This window comes from Anabrus simplex, chromosome 3 (genome assembly GCF_040414725.1).
Source record: "Anabrus simplex isolate iqAnaSimp1 chromosome 3, ASM4041472v1, whole genome shotgun sequence".
Taxonomy (NCBI): domain Eukaryota; kingdom Metazoa; phylum Arthropoda; class Insecta; order Orthoptera; family Tettigoniidae; genus Anabrus; species Anabrus simplex.
This window is the reverse complement of record NC_090267.1, coordinates 428,305,030-428,318,825: the sequence shown is the minus strand read 5'-3', so window position 1 is coordinate 428,318,825 and position 13,796 is coordinate 428,305,030. Positions and strand designations below refer to the sequence as shown.

The window sequence follows — 13,796 nt, the reverse complement described above, 5'->3', positions numbered from 1 at the left end:
AGACTTGGAGTCACCTGGAGTACCCTCGAACATTTTAGAGCGGACGGTTGTGGCACCAATTATACTTCTTAAGAATAAGAATCCTGCCCTTTGCAATGAACACGACTCTGAAACTGATGACTAATATTATTGAAGCCATTCTCATGATTGGGCATGCCGCGAGCGAAGTAATATTCATTCCTCGGATTCGAATAATTTCTTCGGATATACAGTTTAAGTTTAGATCTCTGCAGTGTTCAAAATAAAATATCTCTGTGTAGTAATAAAGCAAGCATAATCTTCTTCTTCTTCTTACTAAATATAAAAATGGATGTATGCATGTACAGAGAGTGTGTGTGTGTGTGTGTGTGTGTGTGTGTGTGTGTGTGTGTGTGTGTGTGTGTGTGAATGACACATCTCCTCCTAAACCACTGGAGCAATTTCATCCAAACTTGGTACACTTATGACTTTTTATCAGGAGACGAGCACTGTGGGGGTAAGCCATCCGTAGCTCCCTTAGGGGTGGGGGGTCAGGGGGGGCAAGGTATAAAAATAATCGAAAAAAAGTGCCGAATCCACAGTTTTTGGGGTCGCTGAGATGAACAGTGACACTCCCCATTTTTCAAATGTCAAAGTTCAGCTCCCTTTCGCATGGGGGCGGGGGAGTGATATATAAAATTAAACGAAAATAGTGTCGGAGTGATATATAAAATTAAACGAAAATAGTGTCGAATACATAGTTTTCGGGGGTCGCCGAAGTGAATTGTATACTCTGGATTTTTAGTATCAGGAGACAAACCACGTGGGGGTAAGACAGCCCAGGAACCCTTAGAGTAAGGGGGGGGGGGGGGGGGGGGCGACGGGCTGAGATATAAAAATCATCGAAAATAGTGTCGAATCCATACTTTTCGGGGTCGCTGAGATGAACAGTGACACTCCGGAATTTTTTAAAGTCCACATTCAGCTCCCTTTTGCGTGGGGGCGGGGTGATATTTAAAATTAAACAAAAATAATGTCGAATACATAGTTTTCGGGGGTCGCTGAAGTGAATTGTATACTCTGGATTTTTAGTATCAGGAGACAAACAACGTGGGGGTAAGAAAGCCCAGGAACCCTTAGGGGCGGGGGGGCGAGGGGGTCAGATAAACAACTTAACGAAAATACTGTCGGATTCATACTTTTTCGGGTCGCTGAGATGAATATTGACACTCCGGAATTTTTTTAAAAGTTCAAGTTCAACCCCGTTTGGGGTGGGGGCGAGGGGAAGTGATATATAAAATTAAACGAAAATAGTGTTGAATACATAGTTTTCGGGGTAGCCGAGGAGAATTGTACACTCCGGATTTTTAGTATCAGGAGAAAAACCACGTGGGGGTAAGACAGCCCAGGAACCCTTAGGGGCGGGGGGGGGGGGGGGGCGTGGGGCTGAGATATTAAAATCATCGAAAATGGTGTCGAATCCATACTTTTCGGGGTCGCTGAGATGAACAGTGACACTCCGGAATTTTTTAAAGTTGAAGTTCAGGTCCCTTTCGCATGGGGGCGGGGGGGAGTGTTATATAAAATTAAACTAAAATAATGTCGAATACATAGTTTTCGGGGTCGCCGAGGTGAATTGTACACTCCGGATTTTTAGTATTAGGAGACAAACCACGCGGGGTAAGACAGCCCAAGAACCGTTAGGGGCAGGGGGGGGGGGGGGGCGAGGGGGCTGAGGTATAAAAATCATCGAAAATGGCGTCGAATCCATACTTTTCGGGGTCGCTGAGATGAACAGTGACACTCCGGAATTTTGTAAAGTCCAAGTTCAGCCCCCTTCGTGGTGGGGGGCGTTGGGAGAGTTATATATAGGAATAATGATGATATATAGAAATAATAGTGTCGAATACATAGTCGCTGAGATGAATAGTAACATTCCGGATGTTTAAAGTATAACTTCAGCCCCAATTGGCATAGGGGGTGAGAAAGGGCGAAAAAATAAATTGTTAGAAATGACCGAGATAATGGACGTGTGTATGTTCCAGTATGACTTTGAAGTATGACTTACTACCTGGAAAACTTACTGTGGGAGTAAGACGCCCCTAGAACCACTAGGGAAGCGGGTAAAATATTATCCACACTAATAAATGGAAGTCTGTTTGGCGCGATCTATATATACTGTACTATATGTATACATAAATTAAGGCATAAAAATGAAACCAGATGTAAATTAGTGAGACCATTCTAGGCATCTTAGAAATTTAAAACTTGGTACCAGACAACCTGATGACTTCAGGATCCCTAGAAAAATCTCAAATTCTCATAATTCTCTGAGGGGTACATGCTGGGAGTTTCAAACCTGCATAAGAACACAGTCGGTGATATTTATCCAGAACCTACGGGTTTTATGGGCTTAAAAGCTTCCTTAAGGTCCTGATTTTTAACCCATATCAAGATAGCAGCACAATCTCCCAGACAATTTAGAAAATTGAAATTTGGCAAAATTACAGCTTTTAGTATGTAACCGATGGAAAATTTACGAGATGTTTAAAAATTTTATTTTTTACCCCCGAAAAAATATCGAAATATGGAGGCAATTTTAATGACGGTGCAGTCCTTCCTTTCGATGTATTTCGTGGCTAAACGGTAAGTCGTATCACAAAACGGATGGCACAATCTCCGTTAAATTTAGAGTGAACTACAACTTCGGTCCTAGGACCTTTTGTCGTATCTCTATCCCTTATACATTAAATTTTTCTATATTTCTGGATTTACCTAAATTTTGCACTTTGTACATGTACAATTGATGGCTTGATTCACTTATAGGAAACATGGGATCATCAAATTCTACACGAATATTGGCCCACCCAGTAGCCATATGTGAGCCAAATTCTATGTTTGAAGCTGTCGCATAAGTATCTGAAAAGTAATGCACTGTGTGAAAATCTTACACAAATTTCACCCTATTCAACGTTTCTAAAACGTAATGAATTGTGGTAGACAAGTGCACCTGTCGTTATCATCACAACTCCACAACTCGCACTTTACATTGGAAACATCGTCTGCGGACCTCCTTATGCTTTTTCTCGGATAACACCAATTTACATGCAATTTAAAAATTATTATTCACTTCATGTACAGTAATTTACTTCGATATCCGTATACAATCTGGAATACCGTAGCGAAGCACGGGTACAATTGCTAGTATTATAAACTATAAAATACTGTTGGTGGTATGAATACTGTAATGTGAAGCATAAAAATATTCCTACATAAGTCGTGTAATACGTCCGCTCTTCATGAGGTGGCTGTGGTCGCTAAATCGTTAGGTCAGCATCATCCGAATCCGTGACTAGACGGTTCGAATCCAGTTTGTCGAAAATATTTTTACCATCAGAATGTTGACCGGCACGGTAGGAGAGGCGGTGGTATACAATTTCTAATCGCTACCGGTAGATTATATACTTATAGGATCAGAAAAACAATAAAGTGTTTCATGCTTGCTAGTAAACTTGTAATAGAATAAATTATAGTTAAGAATGTTTCATCGTAACTATTGCCAGCATACCAGCAATAGAAATATTAATGCTATAGGGAGAAGAGTATTATGCATACAGTACGACATATCGCAAACTTGGTTATGTTATAAACGAATATGGAATCAAGTAATACATCTCCAAATAATACACCCTCAGTGGTCTGTCTGCTGGATCCAAGGTTTGTGGGATTGATCCCGGCCGAGGGCAATGGATTTTAATAGGAGATAGATCCCGAGCATGCTTGGAATTTGTTTACTTGAAATTCACATAAATGTTGATTTTCTGAAGAAAGGAATACCGTAGGCAAATTGCTGAAAGACCAGGACTTTAATATTTCAATGTTCCCGTGTATTCCGTAAGACAATACAGACATCAAAAGACACGTATTAGGCCCACGGTACTTGTTTATGGTAAAGCATGACAGAGAAAAATAAGATACCGGTGTAAAAGTGCGTTCCAAGAAATTGTAGACAGCAATAGGTAAAATTATATGGCACAACACTTCGCACAAATGTAAACAATTTATTTATCAGTAAAGCTAATATCCCTCCGAATTTGTTCTTTATTCACTACGTACGATAGCATTAATTTGCCACAAACAGGTGATATTACAAAAACGTCGGTCATTGAATTACCTGGCTCTGATTGGCCAATTCCAATCGACAATGCCTTCGACTATTCCTTCAGTGCAGCCAACGTTAGCGCCAACGACAGCTCGCCCGTTTAAACTAAACGAGTGTCAGAAATTGGTGGAGAAAATGGACGCAAGTTTAAACTAGGTACTAAAGTTAAACAGGTTTAATTTATACCAGGTCTAGCTCGATTTGGAGAAAATGGCCCTGTGCCTCATAAATAGGCTTCTGATAAGTTCACCTGCATACACCCCAGCGTCAGTGGGTAGGGTCTGACACATCCCACTCTGACGAGTCTAGTGTCAGACCTAAGACGAAACGCTGGTTAATAGAGCAAACGTCTGAAAAGCGAACATCTAATTTTTGATCAGATTTTTGATATGCTCTATTGGTGGAAAAATATCTAATTCCCTCCATGGGAACTTAGAATTTCCATTATGTACTACGATGTCGATCTAATAGTTCAAAGTTCCAGAGCTAAAATGACCAGGCCACAAACAACTGTGAACACTCCTGTGTTATTATTCCATTTAAGTGTGCACACTGCTCATTCCAATCACTGCCTCAAAGTAGGGATCAAACAGCTGGAATACTATGATGATCCAGTGTGTTACATACTAGTAGTATCAGAAAATTTACAAACCAGAGGAATGGCATGCTAAAGAAGAGAGATCTCTAACTCCACAGCTACTTCCCGTCAATATTCAGGCAGGAGGTTATACTCTATATGGAGCAGTAATCCCATCTATTGGAGATAAATGGCAGCAGAATATACAAAGCACATCACAACAAACAATGGTCAATGTAATGTTATTGTTGGCCAATTTAAGAGCTTTCTATATTGCAGGCCTTTACATTTGGTTTTCTTCCAACTTTGTGATATTAGAGCATCTAATGTAAAGTGAGTCTTCCTTTTTTTTTTTCATGACTCCCTCTTGTGTTATTATTCAAGCGATCATTCCTTCATGACTTTTTTCTCATTCTTCACAATTTAATCACCATCACCACCAATATTATTATAGTCGGTACGGTAAAACTGAATAAGATATCCTAGCAATGTACAGACAAAAATTTTATGTTATTTATACTGAGATAAATTAAAATTAGTCAGAATTGTCTCCAAATGGCTCCTAAAATCTCTAGGAAAGTCACTAGTCGTTATCATTAAAAGTCTGTCACTAAATTACTAAAAAGACTCCATGTCTAGCGACTAGTCTCTAGAATCGACTAGACTGATTTGAACTGTGAACGAACACGAACACAGCACGCGAGAACAAGAGATTGACAATCAATATACACGTCGGGATATACAGGTTTCAATAAACATCGCACATTTGTGCACATTTCTCGCATTAATAAACTGTGATATTTCGTTTGAAAGCGACCAATGAGCGAACGACTTCCGGTCACTAGTGTAAGAAAAGCTGAAATAGCAGGATTTGAAAACAAATGTTTGAAGTTCAAAAAAAAAAAAAAGAGCCAAAATAGGGAGAAATAATTGAATAATAATCGGGAGGTGGGAGTCTCCCGCCTAAATCAGGAAAGGTGCCAGGTATGGCTATAGCTTGACACCACAAGTCGCAGACAGCAGTGGTTTGGAGTAAGAGGAATGCACGCTGCAGGGCATCTGGCTCCGAGCTGTCCTTCAAGTAACCAATTTTGAACAGTTCGTTGCGTCACTATGGTGCCAACTGCCGCTCGAAGTGCTGCTACAGACGCAGTCTGCTACACCATCCTCATACGCCGAATATGGCGGACCTCACTCTTGGTGGTGCAACGGGGACATCCGGAGCCCAGTCTTCTTGCAAGCATACCTTCTCGTGACCACTGCTGCCAGCATTCCTGCCAAGTCATTCTGCAATAGCGCAGAAGGAAAAATCTACCTCCGTGTAGCTCTAATATACGGCCTCGTTCAACCGCAGTGAGATGTTGATACTGACCTCTTCGTCGTAATGGCATTCTTGCCACCGTCACTCCGTTAAGTCTCACAGGTAACTAATGCTCTTGCACAGCACAGCCCGTATTTAAAGCAAATCTGATGTGCAACAGCATGGGGCCGCTACTAGCAGTACGCAAAGGCGATTTGCGGGAAATTTGAATCAACGTCATCTTTCAGATGTATAACCACGGCTACCAAGTTCGTTAATCTAGCACAACCCCTTCTTGGTGAGTTTAAATCTTGTAAATGCACCCAATCTGATCCAAGCGCATCAATGAGGATATTCAGACCAGATCATATGTTTGTTGTGACTTCTGCAGAACAGAAAGAGTTTGCTGAAAGGAAATTGATTATCGCTTGTAAAGAAGTATTAAGTTAAGAAACCACTAAACATAAATGATGAGCAAAGTGATACCTATTCCAAATGATGTTCCAGAACCACCAAATGTGTCTGAAGTGGTAGTTGTGGGAGCCTTTGTTCCAAAACCTGTGACAAAACAAAATATTTGAAGTTTTGACTTGTTAAGAAAAGCTGTGATGATTACACATACCTAAGGACATCAGAAAATGCTTAATTATCAGTGAAAAACTTTAAAGGCAGTTAAAAAAGCTGTGAAAAACAAGACAAGATGGTATAAAGTGATAAATAAAGTCATGAAGTAAGCTGAGATAATTTTAATTTTTAATGTATCAAAATAAATATCATAAGGTTACACAGGCCTAATAGCAACAATACTGATAGTGGTGGGTGTACCCCGAAATTCTAGAAAATTCACTTTGCTACACTAACAATTCTGCTTAGAAATTAACTCTTAGCAGCATAGAGCATATGTATGCCGAGTCCTCAGCCTGAGGCTGGTTCAAACCTCAGCAGATTCTCCATCAGCTGTCATAAGTAGCCTACGTGTCACTGAAGAGGCACACTATGGAAATGAGGAATTAAGTAGTTCCCACTGCTTTTCTCATCGGACTGGACAGTGATGTTACGTATCAGTCTGCCAAACTCGCCAAAATGTGTACACCAACTAATCCTATTAACAACGCTTTCACAGCATCACAGGGACTAGGTGCATTAAGGAATGGCATTAAGAGCACTGCTCATACCTCCGTCACTTTCCTATTGTCAAAGTCACGCATGCCACAGACAGCAAAATGGATTTAAAAAACTATCAAGCCCATACAAAGAGAGACAGTACACTGAGCACACTGTACCTCACCAGAGTTGAATCTGCGCAGATAGAGCATCTCGACACATAACATTCAAAATGTCTGTATGTATGTCTACCACTTAGTCCTGTTCCCCAATACATGTTATTATTTTGTAATATCTGAAGCCATCTCTTCACTTTCGACAGAGTTAATTTATAGCTGGTAGGTTCTTCAGTCTGCCGAAACTGATACATGGTCAGGGATGACGGGAGATAAAATTAAATGGCATAATTGTACAGCTGGACGCCCTTCCTGTTGTCAACTTCAGTTGAGGTGCCTCTGAAGATGAAATGAATGATGGCGAATGAAAATGGGTACGGCAGTGGAAGAATTTGGTTGAAGCCTCTGAATAGGAACTGTCCCAGCATTCGCTTGGAAGTGAAAATGGGAAACCACAGAAAACTTTTTCTAGGACAGCTAATGGTGAAGTGTCAACCCAGTTATCTCGAAATGAAGAAGAGCATGGTTCCACAGCCGTAGCGTGTTAACACGCATGGCCACTCCGTTCGGTACAAAATGAAAAAATATTTTGGATTAAATACAACATGCAATAAAGAAAACTGTTCCAATCAAAACATGTATGCCAGACGTTTACTGAAAAGATTCAAAACATTTGATAATATCAAATACTGAAATATATTCTAAGTTTCTCCCAAGTACAGTTGAATATACAAGAACAAATAAATAACCGACAATCCCACTGCAACAATGGGACAGAACGCAGTAATTTCACAACTGAAAAGTCCTGAAGAGCTTTAATACTTTAAATATTCACAATCTGTGAAATTAAATTATGGTTCCATTTTGGGAAACTTAACTTGTTAACCATTAACGTCTGCATCTTTATTAGGCCTATACATCGCTAGTCACAGCAATCGACTGTACAGCGCCTCTGTGTAACGTCACTGGTTCTTGGGGAAATAGTGAAGAGAGAATGACATTCTTTTAGCCTCTACAAAAACATTTCTCGTATCCGCAGAATGGCATCAAAACATGCGAGCCTTCAAATTCTTAGTAAGGCCATGCTACTCACTTGCAAAGTTATAAAACACATCTGCTGTACCCGACACTTAGAGTAAAAGTAACAGTTTTTCTTTATGGATCGTCGTGTTTTAGACGATGACATAGATGGTGATTCCCATAGGGAACAGGGATTGCCGACAAATTTTCAATGTGTTCTCATCGATATTATGATGCCAAATTTGAAGTTAATTGTTATTAAACATGCGGAAATGAAGCCGCAAGATAATACAGCAAACCTAAAGTTTTGCGTTGGCATGAAGACAAAGATAGTCTAAAAATGCATACTGTACAAGAAAAGCACTCATAATGTCACAAAGCACTTTTTAAGCCTGATTTAATTTTTGAAGGAAAAAGTGGGGCTTATCTTGGATTCGGAGAAGTACGGTACATAAAAATTCATAAAAAATGTAAAATGACAAATGTGCAATATGATGAGACTGTAAAATGCTTGAAAATAGAGCAATACACATGAAAAATCAGCAACAGTAAAACCTCGTTAAGACGTTTCTGCCAAGGACAACAAAAATGAGCGTGTTAAGCAAGAAAACGTACTACTGAATATACGAATAAAAACTATCCAGGATATGAAACACTAGACGCGATTTTTTCTGACATGACGGCATTTTAAGTCGTTTTTTCCACGGGTACAGGGAAAACTATATCTACCAAGATGACAGGCAAGTACTAAAAGGTGTGAAAAACACAAGAGAAAAAATATGAAAAACCTTTTCTGCTGGGGCTTATAAAATAAGTCCACTGAAAGATGTGAAAAACACCAATTAACAAATATGAAAACATATCACTGGGGTCAATAAAAATATCCAAGTATTATTGCACATCACTCTCTTTCTAAAACAAATGTTAGTAGAAGCCTTTTATTTTGGAGCAGTGGGTTATTGAACATCATTTTCTGGTCACACTCTCAGACAATGAATTGGAGGTTACAATCTACCATGTGCGACTGGGAGGAATCGGGAGGAATGACTTTGACCGCCGTTTTTAAAAATCTTCGACCAAGTCGAATGATCAAGTCAAAACTTAAAGGTGCGAATTCAACATTCGTGACCTCTGCTCACTTAAGATGTTGATGCCAGTCCACTTTCTAAAAGATTTTAATTTTGTCTTCATTAGCAAGGAATTTCACGCCTTTTTTCGTATCCATAAATAGGCCATCAAAAGACAAATATACACCACACTAGTAATTTTCACACAATTATGTTCCTATATAGTCTATAGGAACAAAATTTCACTGTACCACTCAAAAAAAAAAAAAAAAAAATTCGAACGTCTGAATGGTATGCGAAATACAATACAAATAGACTCATTCTGTTATTCAGCAATCTTGCTGGCAAGCAAAAGTGAACATTCTTGAGGCTAATGGCTTGCTCCCCAAACGTGCAACTTACCCTGCGAAGTTCAGGTATTAAGTCCTTTTTCCGTAATCACACAACTGTGGTGATGGATCTTACAAGTACAAGTAACTAATCCCATTTTGTCCCATATTGAAGATACAATAAGTAAATTCTTTCTTGAATAAAATTACTGTGTCCACCTATTCAATACAATTATATTTTGAAGTGATTAAATTCTACATGAAATATCAACACTAGTTAGGGACATGTTTTGCCCTAGTTTTGGGCATCATCAGCCTAATACTAATCTTAAGGTCAAGTCTTAAATCTATTGACATTGGAACTTAATACTAAACTTAAATTAATATCAAATACTAAATACAATGGTTTTATGCTTATTACATATTTACATAGTTTACAATATGTACATGAACTAAAAGCCAGAATTTGTGAACAAGGAAGCAAATAAATTATTTTTATTTTGCAATGACTAGAAGACGTTTGAAACGTCTGGATGAAAGTTTATGCAAATGTGTACGTATTGGCTAGAGATTGATCACAGCGTGAATATGTACATTAACTAAATGTCAGAATTTGTGAACAAGGAAGCAATAAAATATTTTAATTATACAATGACTAGAAAACGTTACCCGAATTGAATTTCACAAGGGATGACAAATAACATTTTCAGGGCTAGGAATAATGTGATCGTCCTAACGGTAATAGCGAAAATTCATGACATGATAGCGAGGTATTTTGATATAGATTTAATACAATGAAAATTGGGACTTAGAATTTATGACATACTAAGCGCGAAAATTTGTAAATGAGGAATGCACTAATGAGGTTTTACTGTATTGTCATGTACCTGATAATTTATAAATATTCATGAAAAACTCATTGGCAAAAATAACGGATACCTGTTTCAAGTGACATAATTTTTAAGTCGCCAAATCTGCCTGTGGTAGTAGTTGTGGCAGCCTTTCTTCCAAAACCTGAAAGAAAACACCGTCAAATGGTATGAAATCAGACAATTTTGACATATTTTCTAATGTAGCTGCATAACAATGAATTAAACAGTTTTTCCTTTTGGTTATATTGTGGAGTATATTTTAAGTTACATAAAATTGTATAGTATTTTACAACACATATTAAAATAAAACTTATAAAAAATGTTAACACCGTCGGAGGCAATGGAACCCTCTTGCCAACAGGGCAAAGTTCAGGCTAATGATGGTGGTATTGTCATGTGGAGACTCTTCATGTGGGATGAGATGCAGCTCTTGGCATATCTACCTACGCCTCACCAGTGAACAATACACGAACCTGCTGTCATGTCATATCCACCCATTTGTTCACCTTCAGCACCAGCAGGAGACTTACACTTACAGCAATACACTACATTCTCTATTCACTCCCAAACTGTGTGGACTGGTTCAACTAACACTCCATGGACATGAGAATGCTTGCCTAGCCCCCAATCCTATCTAGTACTCATATGAGATGCTGTCAAAGGGATGTGCACGACCTGAATATATTTCCGACAAAACTCCATGCATTACTCGAAGCTGCGCAACGGTCATGGATCAGGATATTTTTCCAATGCTTCCAGTGTCTTCTTGAGCCCATGCCGATCCACACTGCCACCATCATCAGGGCGCAAGTTGGTTCTACACCACGCTAATAGCCGGGTATCTCTAATTCATTTGTTCACTGTTGTATGTATGCATGTCATGGTATTTTAAGGTCCTGATATCCAACATTACAAAAGGAGTGTCGCAGTGCACAGCTCTCAGGATGCTATGCCAAATGCCTTAGGTTTCTTCTTATTAACCTCATTTCTATGGTTACTAAAGAATTTCATACAGCTCAAATGCTTTCTTGTAGGATGACTTCCCAGCCTGTAATAATCGTTTTCCTATCATAATTGAATTTTGGCTGCACACCAAGCACCCGATTATAATTCTGCAGTATGTCAGATTTACACCTGCACATCCCTATTTCAAAAAAAATTGAACCCTGGAAAACACTTTCAGATTCATCATCATTATCATCTTACAGTTCCTGTTTTCCATGTACTGTCAATAAGCGTTTTCCACTCTCCTCTACTGATGAATGTCCTGTTCTTTATACCATGATCCATTGTCCCTTTCCCTTCGAACAAGGTACCTGATATCCCATGCTGCAAATGGAAAATCCCAGTCTCCACACACATTCAGCAAGTTCTAGAACTTTCAACAGTTTCACCTCATTTCACTTATGTAATTTTACCTTTGGACATTCCGCTTACAATATTTTTTCCAATGATCCTTTTACCTGCTACTTCTTGCCTGCAAACATTTATGCTCTCATTTTGATGATGACCATTTATGGGTGTTGTTGTTTTTTTTTTTTTTTTTTTTTTAAACAAGCGAATGGACCACTAAGGATCACGCTACAACTTCATTTCTTTCTCTTCATGCAAAGTTTTCTCTGTGTCCAATACTCCTTCATGCGTTCACTGGCCTGCTTCCGTTGTTCATCTGTCCAGGCTCTTCCGGTCTTCCTAGTTCTTTCTCCGGCTTGAACACCTTCCAAATTCTTCAGTGTGTTCCTAAACATATTCCTTTCAAACAGCTGGTCTTCCATGATGCTTAACCTTTCCATATCCTTCTTCGTTTCCTTAATCCATGCTGTAGTGGTCTTTTTTCTCCAGAAGTAATCAAATATCTGTTTGGTAAGTCTGTTTGCATTCCTTCTGTATAGATGTCCAAGAAACGCCAGCCTCCTTTTCTTCACGGTCTCAGATTCTTTCCACCTTCTGGTAAACTTCTTTGTTACTCCGAAGTTTCCATCCGCTTTCAATTTGGACAGCTCCCATAATTTTTCTGAAGATTCTTCTTTCCAGGACCTCTAGCTTCTCCAGTATGGACAGGCATTCACTGGCATACAGGCATTCTGTTTTGACCATGGTGTTCTAATGTTTTAATTTGGAATTCCAAGATAAGCACTTCTTATTGTAGTTGCTTTTTGTCAAGCTGTATGCTCTCTTCATTTTTAAGATCCGATCTTCCACTGCAGCTTTTTCTAGTCCATTCTCCTGTATTGTCTCACCAAGGTACTTGAACTTCTTGACCCTTTCTATCCGTCCTATCTTTGTTTCCAGGAATTTTGGTCCATCTTTGATGTTCGTCATGAATTTGGTCTTTTCTGCTGAGATCCTCAGTCCTGTTTGGCTGGCGATTCTTTCCAAGAGGTTAATCTGGATGGTTGCGACCTCTGGACTTTCTGATAGTATAGCCAAGTTATCAGCAAAAACCAAGCAGTTGACTTTAATCCCACCTGATTTTCTCCGTAGACAGATCGGGATTATCCCTTGATGTTCAAGTTCTGAGTTCCATATTCTCACTATCTTTTCTAGGACACAGTTGAATAGGAGTGGGGATACTCCATCCCCTCGCCTCACGCCTATCTTGATTTCAAATGATTGTGAGAGATGCCCGAAGAATTTTACCTTGGAGGTTGTGCCTGTTAGGCTCTCTTTGATTATATTTGCCAGTTTGGTTTTGACTCCAAATTCTCTAATGATCTTATCCAAAGTGTGTGTGTCCACTGAATTGAAGGCTTTTTTGAATTCTACAAATTACACCACAATTTTCTTATCATTCAAAATTCTGTGGCGGAGTATTGACTTCAGGTTGAATATTTGTTCGATACAGGAGCGGCCTTTCATAAACCCTGCTTGGTATTCCCCTAGTTGTTGGTCCAGATTCACTTCTATTCTATTAAGAAGCAGCTTTGAGAGGATTTTATAGGCAATCAGGAGGAGGGACACGCTCCTATAGTTGTTGACATCCTGCTTGTCACCTTTTTTATGCAGCGGATGGATAAGTGCTGTTTTCCATTCTTCTGGGATTGTCTCCTTCTCCCAGATTTCCTAGATGATTCGGTGAAGATCATCTAAGATTTCCGGTTCTGCCCATTTCAACATTTCTGCCGTTATTAAGTCCTCTCCACTTGCCCTGTTGTTTTTTAGGTTTTCAAGAGCTTCCTTGACTTCTTCCTTTGTTGGCGGTTCGTCATCTTCTGAGTTCTCTGGTATGTCTGGAAATTCTAGTGTAGAGGTTGGGGAAGGACAATTCAAGAGAGTGTGGAAGTATCTGGC

General features: G+C 39.3%; 1 protein-coding gene across 15 annotated transcripts in view; it reads right to left on the bottom strand.

The window, feature by feature from the left end:
• LOC136866457 (nuclear pore complex protein Nup98-Nup96) overlaps nt 1-13,796 on the bottom strand; it is a 274,665-nt gene that overhangs the window by 146,193 nt on the left and 114,676 nt on the right. For 11 of the 15 annotated variants that reach the window (XM_067143423.2, XM_067143430.2, XM_067143427.2 and 8 more), the window contains 2 exons: nt 10,573-10,647; nt 6,484-6,555 (listed from right to left, as the gene is read on the bottom strand). In XM_067143423.2, the coding sequence (XP_066999524.2) occupies nt 6,484-6,555; nt 10,573-10,647 (147 nt within the window). The remainder of the gene's footprint in view (nt 1-6,483; nt 6,556-10,572; nt 10,648-13,796) is intronic. The other 4 variants (XM_067143432.2, XM_067143433.2, XM_067143424.2 and 1 more) reach the window with 1 other exon arrangement.